This window comes from Fukomys damarensis, unplaced genomic scaffold (assembly GCF_012274545.1).
Source record: "Fukomys damarensis isolate Sample0158 unplaced genomic scaffold, DMR_v1.0_HiC HiC_scaffold_26, whole genome shotgun sequence".
Classification (NCBI taxonomy): domain Eukaryota; kingdom Metazoa; phylum Chordata; class Mammalia; order Rodentia; family Bathyergidae; genus Fukomys; species Fukomys damarensis.
In genome coordinates this window covers 23,839,587-23,855,383 of record NW_022900938.1, presented here as the reverse complement: position 1 = coordinate 23,855,383, position 15,797 = coordinate 23,839,587, and the positions used below count along the sequence as shown (strand labels likewise).

Here is a 15,797-nt window from a genome sequence, read left to right as displayed (position 1 = left end):
ATAGAATCGGAAACTTTGCCAGCTATTCATCAGAAAACTAATATATAGAATATATAAAGAACTAAAAATAAATAAATATATATATAAGCCTCTCAAACAAAACACCCAATCAAAAATGGGCAACCGAAAAGAATTGTTACTTCTTAGAAGAAAAGAAGTAAAGATAACTAATAAATATATGAAAAAATGTTCTACATCTCTGCCCATTAAAGAAATGCAAATTAAAAAAACACTGAGATACTATCTGATTCCAGAAAGAATGGCTGTCATCAAGAAATCAAATAATAACAAATGTTGGCAAGGCTACAGGGGAAAAAAAGGAAACTTCTACATTGTTCGTTGGAGCATAAAATAATACAAACACTGTGGAAATCAGTATGGAGATTCATCAAAAAACAAAAAGTAGAAATTCTATTTTACTAGCTATTCCTCTCCTAGGTATTTTGGCAGAAGACTTATAGGCATCATATTACAGTGACACACGTATTCCCATGTTTATAGCAGCACAATTTACAATACCTAAATCTTGAAAGTGGCTTATATGCCCATCAATGGATATAACAGTCTATATGCCCACCAATGCATAAAGAAAATGTGGCATTTATACACTTGGTACCACTCTGCAATAAAAAAGAATAAAGTTGAGTCATTTGAAGGAAAATGGATGCATCTTGAGACCATGATGTTAAATGAAACAAAGCAGATATGCTAAATATTGTGTGGTTTCTCTTATATAAGAAATCCAAATATAAAGAGCAAAATAAAAGATACATAATAGAAGAGGGGAAAAAGAAAGTTTCCTAGAGGAGTTCTTGCTTCATTAAAGCATTGCAAGGGCTGGGGATTTAGCTCAGTGGTGCTCTGCTTGAGCACAAGGTTCTGAGTTCCACCCCTGGTACTGGGAAAGTAAATAAATAAATGAATAAATAAAACATTGTGATTTTACTTCTGCATTTGTGATGTTTGTAGTATTTGACAACTTTTTAAAGTGTATAAGTTTTAGATTTCACAAACCAGGCTTCTTTCTCTGTTCGGGATAATATAACTTTGTATTTTTGTCAAATAAATAAAACTTTGGATGTGAGGAAAGGGGACAGATCAAGAGATGGAAGAAGTGGAGAGAGAATGGACGGGAAGGTGATGAAAAAATGAATTAAGATGTGTAATGTATGTGTGCCAACTCCCAACAAGTAGTGTAAACATAATGTGCTGAAAAAGTGTACTAATAAATAAATACAAATAAACACAAACTGCCTCTTACCAAAAACTGTTTTGAGAGAAAATAAAAATGCTACTACACGGGCCGTGGTGGAGCACATCTGTAATCCCAGCACTCGGGAGGCTGAGGCAGGAGGATCACTGTGAGTTTGAGACCAGCCTGGGCTGCATAGTGAGTTCCAACTACATAGTGAGACCCTGTCTCAAAAAAAATAAAATAAAATAAACCAAAAAATAAATAAATAAAAATGCTACTACAGAGTAACAAAATATGAGAGAATTATTTCATATACCACTTAATTTATTTCTATTTAGATTCACCTCAAATGCCATATGAATCCTCAATAAGTCTTTTCTAAAATTGTTTCTTTAGCCGGGGATTTACCTCAGTGGTTCTGCTACCTGCCTCACAAGCACAAAGTCCCAACTTTGAACCCCGGTATCAAGAATAAGTAAATAAATAAAATTATGTCTTTAGACGTATATCTAACTATGTATGTCCACTAAAACGTGTCGTTTACCCTATTTTCAGGTTCACCTTCCTTAAAATTCTGCCAGTGTTGGGTCAAATATCTTTTTTTTTTTTCATTGAGTTTATTGGTATTTTTCAGGTATACAGTACAGTTACATTCATCATTGGGATCTTGTACCTTTACATGACAGATCTTGGTTCTCAGCAAATATCTTAATATACAACACATGAAACATTCTGAACACTGTCCATTTTAAGAGAAATACAAAAGTGCTGCTTTCTTCTCATTGGAATCTACAAGGCGTTAAGTAGGGGAACCCAAAGGTTAAGAAACACTACGCATCCCAGGATACCTTGCGACTATCAGCGGCCACAACTCCCAAAATGCATTGCTTGCCTTGTAGCTGGGACTTGTAGTTCTTCCATGTTGCACCAATTCCAACGGGGAAGGCGGTGGTTTCGTGCTCGGCTCCAGGATATTAGGCGTAGCTTTCCACCTTTAGCAAAGCGAAAACACTTCAGATCTCCGGGTGGGTTGGATTCTTTGTCTCATCTATCGGTTTAACAAAAGGTAAGTCAAAAGGGCTTCAGGGCCCAACCCCATATTTCGAAGAGTGACCTAGGTCTGGAGAAGCCATTTGTCCCTAAGTCCTCTCCGTAGCAGCCGCCGCCCATCCCTCTTTGTGTGCCTCGGAAGCCGCGGAGGAGCTGGTGACGACAGTTGGCTTTGGAGCTTAAACTGGGGACTTTACTGGGAGGTTGCAGGTGAGAGGACGCTTCCCCATCCCGCCACCGGACAGGTGAGTTGAGGAGGGCCTCCCCTCCAGGCCCTCCTGCCTGCTGGGCCCACGTCGGAACTGGGAGAACGGCTTGGCAGTTCCTGCTGACAGCGCCTGCCAGCCGGCTCTGCAAAGAAAAGGCGAAGGGAGCCGAGGCGGTGACTCAGTGCAGCCTGGGGCGGGGAGTCCAGTCCCTTTTCTTCTTGACCCTCGTGGGCACCTTGGGGAGCCCTAAGCCTTGTCAGGCGCCCCTGGTCCCTTTCCCCGAACGCCCTAGCCTGGACCGCGCCCGCTTGGCCGAAAGCCGGTGAGAGAAAGTTGCTGCTTTTTGCCTTGCTCCATTTTACGAAGGGAAGACCTTACTACTTGGGTTGATAGCGTCTCCGCTCACCTTGCGTGTGTTGGACAGTCGCTGATGTGGAAGGGTTGTAGCCTGGAGTTCTAGAGACTTTCTCTTCCCTGGAATTTTAAGTCCTGGAGCAAAGGCTCTGGCCTGCGGATGAGAGGGCCCGTCTGAGCTGTGGCTCAGCCCGACAAACTTTACTGTTGGTGTTTATGTAGGTTACTTTAACCTACATAAAAATTGGCATTGGCATGTGCGTTACACTTGATGCTGAACAAAAATACCGTGCCTAGCCTATGGTGCAGTTAGGTAAGGAAGATCTCAGCAGCCGATAGTGTGAAGCTTTTTACAGATGTGTAGAGGGCCGAAGAAGAAACGGCCCTCGTTTTCTTTTAGTTTGTTCAAGTGACTCAGTACTGTATCTGTACTTAAGGGTCAGCCACGCCAACTTTTCCCCGTTTTTGTATTCTTGAAAATTTAACTCACGTTAGTCTTTATGGAACATTTCAACTGAAATTTCCTTTATGCATTTATTAGTAGATAGATTTTACTTCTTAACTAAGTTAACTTTATTCAGATTTAATAATTGTGCTTTTAAAGAGATTTGCTCATGAAGTTTTTCAGAAGTTATTCTCCCAATTTCCTGACCATTTAACACTTAAGCTGTGCAGACATTGTCAGAAATTGATCATTACATAATAAATCAATAGTTTATGAGCTGGGTAGCTCGGAGGCTGAGGATGGACAGTTCCAGCTCAGTCTGAACAACTTAGCACCGCAGCCAAACCCTGCCTTTAAAAAAAGGGGGTGAGGTGGAGATGTCGCTGACCATGGGGTTCAATCCTCAGTACTGCCCCCCGCAGAAGTTAGCAATAATAATACAAAATACATAGAGAGTACCTGGTTCCTAGTTCATGCTCAGCTCCTAAGTTACTTTTTCAATTAAAAAAATTCATCACTGCTTCCTAAAACTGAAAATGAAGTATATTATGGTGCTTATAGTGATTTTTTTTGAAGCTCTGTAATTCTGTCTACCTTTCCCATTAATCATTTAGTCAGTGTCATATAATGTTAAGGTCACTATGCTGGGATGCTGTGGAGATAGCAAAAATGACTAAAGCATAGTCTGATTTAGAATAGATTACATTCTAATATAGAACCTTTTGAGAGTCTTCACAAACATTGTACTAAAAGTGCAAGATGAGGTGTTATTGCAGAGTAATAAAAGGTCTTTTGATTTGATTGTTAATGATGGTAGCTGTATTTTGCTTACCTTTACCATTTCTAATTCCATGGCACATAGAATTTGTAGGAATTTTCTGTTTGATATATTGTTTTTATAAAGTTTCTAGGAATGCGTGCAAAACTGTTAATAGTTTTGTTTGGTATTGTAGCTTAATGCCAGCTGGTATCCTCTGTTTTAAGTGCTAGCTTTTTGGGGAGTGAGGAGGGTTCCAGTGATCAAACTCCGGACCTTGTGCTTGTGAGACAGGCAGCAGAACCACTGAACTAAATCCCTGGCCCTTAAGTGCTAGCTTTGACTTCTGGCTCTCGTGTTAAATTTGGGCATGTGAACATTAAAGAACTTACTGTGTGTTAGCTCCTGTGCTCACACTGGGAAATAGTTTTTACATCAGATGTTTTCATACAGTAATTTTTCTCAGCTTAGTAGTGTGTATATGTTTTCATTATTATTTTTTTAATTTATTTTTTGAGACAAAGTCTCCTAAGTTGACCAGGAGACACCCAAACTTTTGATCTTCCTTGCCACAGCTTTCCAAGTAGCTGGGCTTACAGACATGAGCCACCACACCTGGCATGTTTCCATTATTTTAAAAGTACAATTAGTACTACCTTTAGGTAGCATCAAAATACATAACTTTTTTCTTTCTTTCTTTTTTAGTTTTATTTATTTGGGGTTTTTGGTTTTTTTTTTTTTTTTTTGAGATAGGTTCTCACTATGTAGTCCAGGCTGGCCCCGAACTCAAGGTGATCCTCTTGCTTCAGCCTCCCATGTGCTGGGAATACAGGCATAGGCCACCACCATACCCAACAGGACTGTTCTCTTCTTGAAGCACTAATTTTTTTGTGTGTGTGCTACTTGTACCCATGTAATGATGATTGTATGCTTCTTAGGGTCACAAACATGTCAGACAAAAGTGAATTAAAGGCTGAGTTGGAACGGAAGAAGCAGCGGTTGGCCCAAATCAGAGAGGAAAAAAAGAGAAAAGAAGAAGAAAGGAAGAAAAAAGAAGTATGTTTCATTATTTAAAAATAAACTCAATATGAAATAATTGGTTTATTTCAAGTACTTATGTCTTTATGTAATAATTTTAAAATAGTTAAAATCTAAAATCTATCAGTTGTGACTGCAAATACAGCACTATAAGTGAATCTTACTTTTTAGAAGCCAGATATAGAAAAATGACAAAACTGGTGACTTTATGTGTGATTTTTTTTTTTTAACTGAATAAAAGTATTTCATTTAGGATAATACTTTTCAAAGATTTCATTTCTGGATGTTCAATTTACGTATGTGATCCTCTAGGGATATTTTAAAATAAGCATCTACATTGTAATAGCTCCTAAGATGGGGCATATATCATAACTTAGTTTAGACTTTGAACTATTTGAATATTTTGCTAGCCTGATCTAATAATTTTGTCAGAATGCATAGTACTAATGGCAAACAGAAATATATATAATAGAAAATTGATTAGATTTGTACTTTGTCTTTTATCATGAGTTAGTCATTGAAATATATTTACTGAGCTATATTTATAGATCTATATTTATAGATCTGATAGTACTATAAAGGTGAACCAGGTTTTGGGGTTTTTTTTTTTCCAGTACCAGGGATCAAATTCAGGACTTTGTACTTGAAAGACAGGTGCAGCACCACTGAGCTAAATCCCCAGCCCTAACAAGGTATTTTTGATACTGATTTTGCTAAAACATTTCATCATATAGAACAAATATACATTGGCCCTGACTTGGAGATATTTTACTTGTTCCTGCATTGAAACATATTTATCCCCATGGAAAATCTTTGTTGTGGTTGCTATTTGTTTTTTTGAGATAGGGTTTCACTATGTAATCCAGGCTGGTTTTAAACTCGTCATGTAACCTAGACTGGGCCTCGAACTCCCTAGTGCTATGCACTAGTCATGCACCACCACACCTGGCTCCTATGGAAAATCTTAAAGACTGATTATGAATACTTTTCCACAGTTAAGTTTTAAATGGACAATGTGAGGTAGTTTGTCCTAACTGTGTCTTTGGTGCCAGTTAGGACTACTGGAAATCTAGAGACTAAGAGAAAAATCTATGGCAGAAAAATCAAGGCACAATTTATGCACAACACTACTATGATGGTATAATGAGGCCTATAATGGAAGAATGTGCTAGTTTATTCTGAACCTTTCTGTGATAAGGGTATAGCTCTACATTAGGTATTTGATCAAAATCTAACTGACAGAAGCATGGTTCTGGCTGGTTGAGCCTTCCTAAATAGTATCCATCGCCTTAAACATTTCAATGCTGAGAGCAAATTTGATTTTTGTTTTCCAGCAATAAGTGATCTCTAAGGGATATCTATTTCAGTATCACTATCTAATTTAAAGTTTATAAAATATTACAAGAGATAATTCAATAGTAATAAGCAGTGGGATAGTAATAGCATCAGCTTGGTAACATAGCCCCTTTTGCTATTCTGATTAAGTTACAGCAATATCAGAGAATATTACGACTAACCAGATTCACTCAGTATGTAATAGTTATCTAGTTGACATCATTTGAAGTACATATATAGAACTTTTCCCTTAAAAGCTTAGATTTTATTTGAGATGTTTTGGATGATCTAAGAGCGCTGAGGTTTATCTAGTTGATTAATTAGAAGATTTTGCCAAAACTCTACGTGGCTGAAATAAAAGTTGCTAATATTTTCATAACAAAAAAATGTTTTGTGCTCTGCAAAAGTGAATTTTAATTTTAACAAAACTCAGCTATGTATTTGTATTATTAAAATAAGACCTGACAGCTGGGCACAGTGGCATCCACAATGTAGTCCTGGCCACTTGGGAGGAGAAGGCAGCAAGTTCAGTTGAGTCCAGGATTCTGACGCTAGCCTGAGTAACAGTGAGACTGTCTGTTTCTCCACCTCTGGCTGGGCAACATCCCCAGCCCTTTTTTTATTTTTATTTTGTACATGTGCTGCCGAAGCGAGCACTTATTTTTTTATTTTTTTGAAACAAGATCTTGATAAGTTGCCTAGGCTGGACTCAAGCTTGTGATCCTCCTGCCTCAGCCTCTCAGAGATTGAATCTTAAGGATTGAAGGCATGTACCACCACACCTAGCTACCCTGTCTCTTAAATTAAGACGTAGTTTAACAATAAAAAACTTTAGATGAATTTTTCATAAATATTCTCTACCCACAGTTGCATAAATACAGTGAAGATTTTATCTACAAGTTTGAGATGTTCAAGCTTTGTCAGCAAATCATTGTCCATTTACTGAAAATGTGTTAGTTCTTAAATAACTTTACTTTTTTTCCATAGTGTTATAACATTTATTAGTAAACTTTTGTGCCACTTGGAAAGGGGGATGATTTCCACCCTTCCTGTCCATGCTCATCAGTTTTATACTGTAGAGCAGTGGTGCTGAACCCATGGCGCATGTGCCACATCCGGCTGTTTGTATCACTGAAAGCTCTATAAAGTTTGCTGTCACTGCTGTAGAAAATTCAAATCTGACTGCAATTTTGAATTTATCTGTTAGGAAAATTTTTGTGGAAATTCTTGGATTTATTTAAACATGTATCAATTTAGTACATATTACTATTAGATAACTCTTAGGAATAACTATAAAAATTATATTTCACTCAAAATGTGCAGTGTAGGCACTTTATATTTTAGCAAATAGAAATGTTTTATGCCATATGTAAACTTGAGTTTTTAACTTAAAAACTTTAGACCGATCAGAAGAAGGAAGCTGTTGCTCCTGTTCAAGAAGAATCAGATCTTGAAAAAAAAAGAAGAGAAGCTGAAGCATTGCTTCAAAGCATGGGGCTAACCCCAGAATCCCCTATTGGTAAGGATAAGGATATATCCATTTATGAGAGATAGGAATATTTCTGTTGAGCTCAGACATGTCTAAGATGAGTTGACTTCATATATTTTGCATATTTTTGTTGTTTGTGTCTTAAAACCATTAACCTTATCATTTATTTGGAATTGTACATGGTTATTTTACTTGTTCAAAAGGTATGTAAGATTATTTATATTTATTAACATATGAAACCACTGATTGACTTTTCTTACTAAATCAGAGATTTATTGAGCAAGTTTTATGTGCCATATTATGGTAAGCTCAAATATGAGTGTTTCCTAATCTTAATTATGTATTTCTTTCTGTAGGTTAGAGAGAGATATAATAACTTAATATTCAAAGGAATGGGAGTGGGAGGCAAAGCTTGTAATGTTCTACTATCAATACTAATAGAGAAATCACATGGATAGCTCATTTTGGCAATGATTTGACTTAAATCTTTTTTTGGGGGTTATTCATTTTGATACCTGCACTAGACCAAGATGCTGACATAGTGGAGTTATGGAGAACATCTAGCCACATATCGGAAAACATTTGATGCTTGCTTAAAATGGGTCTGTGCTGTAACACATAGGTCTGTGTCTGTAACAATAAATACTATTGTTACATAGTATTTATTTTAGTTTGACACAGCCTTTGTCCTTTAGGGACCAACATTTTACAGTTAGTTTGTGGGCTAATTTCATCTAGTCCAGAGGACAAATACCAGTTTTCCTCTTGTGAAGCTGCAACAGAACCGTTCTTAGAGCTGATATTTCTGAAAGATTTCAAGATGAAAAAGCTGGTAACTTTCATGGTCTACTACACTATTACTTCTTTCAGTTTATATTCCTTTTCCATACTGGTAGGAAAAGACTGAGGTATATTAATATTTTTATATCTTTAATAAGCTTATACTCTTGGTATTGCAATTTTAAAAGTAAATAAATCAGAACACTTTTTATCCTAGTAACTGAACTACTTGTTTATCAGTTGTTACTGTTAGTTTTGTATTCATTGAGTGATTTTTTTTTTAAATTCCTGAGTCACTGTCTTTTTTTCTTCTGTAAGACATCTTTATTCTTTTCTGTTCTTTTCAGGATATCAGTTTCACTGAATTCACTTGTTTATGTTTCTTAATTTATGGAACACCTCCATTGTTACTTTTTGAAAGATTGTTCTTTAGGAGTGTGTTTTGTGTGTGTGTGTGTGTGTTTTACTGGCTTTTCCCATCTCCAACTTCATTCTCCTTCTCACTCATGTATTAAATGCTCTCCTTTGCATTTTTTAACATATATGCATTCTTTAACATATATGCATTCTATCCTCTATATTGCATTTTTTCAAGATTTTATGTATCTGTGTGTATATACATTTTTTATGTCTCATTCAGTTTATTCCATGTTGCTATATACATGCCCATTTATTTCTGACTGATACATATTTTTCTATCATGTCCCATATTTTACTTAACCATTCATTCCCTCAGTACTCTGCACTTAGATTGCTTCTGTCTCTGTTTTACTGTCATAAGCAACATTACAAAGAATATATCCTTTCTTCAGAGGACTAGAAGAGTTTTTCTGGGATGTATGCCCAAAAATTGACTTGCTGTATTACTGTGTACAAGCTTACCTATGTTCTGCATACTACTTAAGAGAGGTTAACGGTTATCCTCCCACTACCACTGCATGAAACTCTTTCACCATATCCACATCATCACTGGATTATCTAGCTTTCTATTTTCTGCAAACCTGATGGCGGGTACCCAAAGTGTTTTAATATGCATTTATCTGTTACGGTGAAGTTGGCTATATCTTCATATATCTATCTATTATGATTGGATTTTTCCCTTTTTGGCATTATGTATTTGTATCCTTTTGCCTGTTTATGGTCAGCGTTCTTTATCCTAAGATTTGTACAGTTTTCTTGTATATTTTAGTGGGGTTTTTGTCTGTTTTAGTCTTTTTTAAAAGAAACTTTTTCCTATATTAGGATGTAATTATAGCCAATATTTTTTTCTTTTCTGTAGTTTTACTCTTTATATCTATAGTTTTACTGTTTACTTTTAGATATCTGGGTTATTTTTTTCAAAATAGTAAGAAGTAGGGATCCAAACAAATCTTTCTCCACATATGTAGTCAGCTAATTTTCTCACTACCATTATTAACTGTTATCTTTTCCTCCACTGATACCTGATGCCAGTCTTGTCCTACAGTATGTTTCTGTGTATTCATGGACATTCCTTACCTGTGTTTCACTATTGATCTATTTATCTAATTCTATATAATTAACCCAGTTTTATATGGCTTTATATCTTATTTTGAATATAAAAATCATCCTTTTTTTTCTAACTAACCCTAGCTTCACATTTTTTTCCTTCAAAAATGTTGCTGTACTGTGTATTGCATTTAGTTGTGTGTTTTAATTTTTCTAAGTCTAAAACATCTACACATAGTGTCTTTGCCCCATGACATCTCCTTGTTAAAGAATTTGTAAATTGGTCTGTAGAATGAATTTGCATCTGATGGCTTTTTCACATTTACCTTTTTTTCCTTTGTGCTTTGTGTTTCCTCAAAGCTGGAAATTTGATCAAAAAGCTTGATTCATCTGGGTGTGGTGGCGCACGCCTATAATCCCAGCACTCGGGAGGCTGAGGCAGGCAGATCACTGTGAATTCAAGACTAGCCTGGGCTACATAGTGAGTTCCAAGTCAGTCTCAACTGCATAGTGAGACCCTGTCTCAAAAACCAAAAAAGAAAAAAGCTTGATTCACTTCAGACTTTATATCATTGGCAAGAATATCTCATAGCGATGCACTATAGTTACATGCATACATATCAGTAGAACATTTTTTAAGTGCTCTATCACTGAGCTACAGTGCCCAACCCTTTACATTTTTTTATTAATTTTATTGGTACATTTTAAGTATACAATATGACATTCATCATTGGAAATTTGTACCTTTACATAATATATCTTGGTTATTTTTTTCCTCATTCCCCTGCCCTCCCTTCAAACGCTCTGCACCTCCCTATTTACAAAGACTGTTTCCATTTTTTCCTTTTCTCATTAATATATATTAATTCCATTTTCTTCTTTCCTTTCCCAGCCCCTCCAACTTCCCCTTCTCCTTTGGACCTTTTCTTCCTATTTCACATTATCTGTTATGGTTTTTGAGGCTTACTTACACTTTCAGTTTCTCACCAGAGAAACTATTTGGTATTTACACATGTGTGTCCTATTTATTTCACTTAAGAGTATCACTTCAATGTGCATCCATTTAGCTATAAGTGTCTCTAATTTCTCATTCTTTATGGCTGAGTAGTACTCCATTTTATTTTCTAAAATCACATTTTCTTTATCCAGTCTCTGGTTGACGGGCAGTTGGGCTGTTTCCAAGTTTTAGCTATTACAAACTGTGCTGCTATGAACATGGATGCACATATATTGCTGTGGTATGATTCTTTTAATTCTTTTGGGAAGATAGCCAGTAGGGGAACAGCTGGGTGAATGGGACCTAGTTCTGTTGAGCAATATGCAGTGACAGTAAGATTGGTTACTTGGTTATGGTTGTAACTGCCAGAGTTTCTCCATTATTGTTATCCCTGTGACTAACAAGAAATAATACCTGGGACAGAAACTTTGACTCCATGTGAATATTCATTTCATCAGCTTTTTACCTCATACTACTAACATTTGTTGATGATCTTTACATTTTTTATTTAAGAGTTGTAAAGTTGCTTTTGTTATTCCACCATTCCTTCTACATTTATTGGCTGAGGTTCTGTGAAGAAGACATTGCTTTCAATAACTGTCTACTCCATACCCTAAATACATTGCCTATTAGAAAAGTGGAGAATTATGTTTCAAACTAACTGCTGATGTCATTCTAGGGGGTGGCATATGAGCTTTTACATGTTTTGAAAGATAGATTAGCTATTATCTTAGTTAGGATTTTGGTATATATGTAAGTAAAATATGCCTAATATTTGCTCATAGCCGTGTTCACTAGTCATTATGGTTATTGTTTTAAAACAAATTGGTAACTTTCCCCTTGCTATTTTCTAGAACAGTTTTTTTTTTAAACTTGATAGAATTGAACCACAAATCTACCTCAGAATATGACTTTTTTTTTCTTCAGGACACAGGGAGCAGGGGTTATATATCATTTTACAATTTTTAATGGGTTTAGTTTACTCATATTTTTCTATTTCTTATATCAACCACCTGCCCACAATAAACAACATTTAATATCTCTCATCTCTCATGGTTTCTGCCAGTCAGGAATTTGGTAGCAGCTTAGCTGAGTGTTTCTAGTTCAGGATAATGGAAAATTATCCATTTCACCTAAATTTTCAGTTTTATTGCATAGAGCTATTCAGAAGTCCTTTTCATTTAAAATTTTCACTATATCTAGGATTATTTTCCCTTTTCCATTTAATACTTTTCTACTTATACTTTTTTCCCTCCATACTGGGGAGAAAACCCAAGGCCTTGTGCATATTAGGCAGGCAAGCTGTCAGCCAGAGCTATAGTCATCTGAAGGCTGGGCGGAACTGGAGGTCTTGGTTCGAAGATGTCTCATTCCCCTGGCTGGCAAGTTAGTGTTGGTTTTTAGTGGGAGGGCTGATTTCCTATCCATATGGGCCATGCCATAGATCTGCTTTGTATCTTTGCCCCATGCTTTCTCAGAGTGAGCAGTATGAGGAAGAAGGTCATTTAAAAACTGATCCCTTTTATCACTTAACCTTGGAAGTCTCAAAGCATCACTTCTACTGCATTCTTTTTCTTGGAAGACAGTCACTGAGTCCAGCACACAGTCACAAAGAATTTCAGGTATTCCTGAAATCACCAAAATATTTTTACAAACTCATAGTTCTGTTCATGTTTTTAGATCACCTCTTGCTTTTTCCCCTTTTTAATGCATAAATCTGATGTTGACATTCATAAATTTTCTAATGTAAAAGCACACTTACATTCTGGAAGAAACCTAACTTGATTATGAGCTGTTATATATTCTTTAGTTGCTGCACTGATTTAATAATGTTTTATTTAGTAATTCTTTGTTTACATTCATGAGAGGCAGGCTTACAGTCTCTTCTACTATATTTTGCTGGTTTTATCATAATGGCTCTACTAGTATTATTAAATGAGTTCTATGATTTTCCGCCTTCTCTTTTCTGGAAAAGTTGTATAATTTTGGAAGTATTTATTTCTTGAATATCTGTTAGAACATTCCCATAATATTATTCAGGTTCTTGTATCAGTTTTGGTATTTCATTTCTTATAGGAAAGTATCCATTTCCCATGATAAATATAAATATTATGTACTATAAGCATGTACTAATAAAAATAAAAATTAAAAACATTTTAAAGCCAGGTGTGGTAGTTCATGCCTGTAATCCCAGCATTCAGGAGGCTGAGGCAAGAGGATCACTACAAATTTGAGGCCAGTTTGGGCTACATAGTGAATTCAAGAACAACCTGAACTTCATAAGACCCTATCTCAAAAAGCAAACAAACAGGACCAGGGATTTAGCTCAGTTACACCATGCCTACCTTGCAAGTGCAAGGTCTCAAGTTTGATTCCCAGTATCAAGGGAAAAAAAAAAAAAGCAAACAAACAAAAAATTACCCATTTCAACTAAATTTTCAGTTTTATTTCATAGAGCTATTCAGAAGTCCTTTTCATTTAAAATTTTCACTATATCTAGGACTATTTTCCCTTTTCCATTTAATACTTTTCTACTTATACTTTCTTCCCTCTGTACTGGGGAGAAAACCCAGGGCCTTGTGCATATTAGGCAGGCACTGTGCCACTGCTCACACTGCTTCAAAACCACTACTCATTTTAATTCTATCTAATTTTTCTTGCCAGAAGTTTGTCTTTTTAAAAATTTAAGCTGGGCGTGATGGCGCATGCCTATAATCCCAGTACTCAGGAGGCTGAGGCAGGAGGGTCGCTGTGAGTTCAAGACCAGCCTGGGCTACGTAGTGAGTTCCAGGTCAGTCTCAACTACATAGTGAGACCCTGTCTCAAAAAAAACAAAAGATAAATAAATAAATAAATAATTTTTTAAAAACAGCTTTTTTATTTTTCTTACGTGTTTTAGTACATATATTTGCAGTGCATAATGATTATATTCGTCATGGGATACAGATAATTTCCTATAAGAAATGAAATACCAAAACTGATACAAGAACCTGAATAATCTTATGGGAATCTTCAAATTTTATTACTGCATTTCTTGTTCTCCAGGCGCTTCAGTTCTTGTAGTAAACATTCTGAATGATCTGAGTGTTACTCAAATAGATGACATTACAATCCTGATAGGAGACATAAACCAAAAGTTTTAAATTGGTATAGGCCACATTTGATTGAGAATTTGGATGTAAGTGGTACTATATTTAAGTTGCATGTTAAATTGCCAGTTTTGTGATGAAAGTCAAATGAACCTACAGAAAGTATAATTGGCCTTATCCCCCTTTTTTGTTGATGTTGATTTGTATTTCTTTAATCCTTATCATGATGAAATTCATTTCCTGTACCTGATAGAACATATAAACTGGTATTAAGTTATATATTTTTTTAAAGAAACATTGAAATACTTCAGAATAGCTCTCAAAGTTTGTGATTTTGATTGGTAAATGAATGTTATTTGTGAAATGTATTTTTTGGTATCCTGTGTCTATAGGATTTCACTGTACAGAAATGGGAAAGGAGAGACTATCAAAAGAAATGTGAGGAAAGGCTGAAAATTATAAAGGTTAAGGTATACTCAGAGAAATAGTAGGTGATTTACTGTGTCTTGCTGACAGTGAGAGAAAAGAGAATACTGAAAATGAAGGATGATGCTAGGCTGGAAAGGACAATGAGGAGATCACTCAAAAGTTTTTTTTTTTTAACCTAAGAAAGTAATATGATCAAAGCTCTTATCAGTTATATTCTTCCCTCCTTTCTTCCTTATTGAGGGCTAGGATAGACATTTTGCACGGCTATAATGTGATTAAAAAATGAATATGGGAATGAATATAGAATATAGATTCAAGTGATTTGGACTGGCTCACTTGTATGATGTTCCTTTGAGCCAGTGAAAACAATTTGCAACACTGCTTTCTAAAACTCAACTGTAATACTTAGTACTGCTGCTAAAAAAAAAGTTTGTCCATTCATTAATTCAAAAATTACTGAGCACCTTCAGCTTAGTGATGGACTTCTAAACAGCACAGACAAAAGGCTTGCTCCTTTGGAGCTTATGTATCTAATAGAGGAGACATATTATCATGGTCCTTTGATAGAGTGAGAGAGGTAACCTGAGACAGGATCTTCAGGAAGAGCTGTGAGAAGTGGACTTGTAAAGTGACACCGGAGGAGCCCCTATGCTATTGTTGAGAGGAAGAACATTCTAGGTAGACGTAATAGTGAGTAGGGAGTTTTAGTGACCCTGGCCTAGCATGGCTGGGTAGTTGTAACAAGCAGGAGGGCAGAGGGGGGATCCTTATAGGGTCTTTGATGTGATGGAAAGAGTTTTCATAGGAGGGTTTTAAGCAGAGCAGTGTTTGAGAGGGAGGGTCCATTAAACCAAAGTATTATAGAGACTACAGGCCAGCCTGTTTAATCATAATTGTAACCAGTCTTTAGTTACTACAGTTTTATAGCCTTCTCCTAGCAACTCTGATTTTTGCGAACTGACCCTGAAAAAAGTTGATTTAGGCAAAAAATAGACTGTAATAAACCATTATAAACTGATAACAAACTTATACTAGCTGAGCTAAATGTGTATTTTTATAGTCATGTAGCATTATACATGTTTATACATGCATGTTTACACATACACAGACATCAGTCCCTTAGTTTTTTGGTACCGGGGATCAAACTCAAGTCCTTGTGTTTG

At 35.9% G+C, this 15,797-nt stretch overlaps 1 protein-coding gene across 6 annotated transcripts in view; it reads left to right on the top strand.

Annotated features, from left to right (window-relative positions):
- The first annotated feature begins 2,095 nt into the window (after nucleotides 1–2,095).
- Dync1i2 (dynein cytoplasmic 1 intermediate chain 2) overlaps nucleotides 2,096–15,797 on the top strand; it is a 53,361-nt gene continuing 39,659 nt past the window's right edge. For 2 of the 6 annotated variants that reach the window (XM_033756257.1, XM_033756260.1), the window contains exons 1-3: nucleotides 2,332–2,490; nucleotides 4,949–5,066; nucleotides 7,785–7,902. In XM_033756257.1, the coding sequence (XP_033612148.1) occupies nucleotides 4,959–5,066; nucleotides 7,785–7,902 (226 nt within the window). In that variant the 5' untranslated portion in view covers nucleotides 2,332–2,490; nucleotides 4,949–4,958. Of the gene's footprint in view, nucleotides 2,262–2,331; nucleotides 2,491–4,948; nucleotides 5,067–7,784; nucleotides 7,903–15,797 lie in introns of those variants that run through there. The other 4 variants (XM_010606982.3, XM_033756261.1, XM_033756258.1 and 1 more) reach the window with 3 other exon arrangements.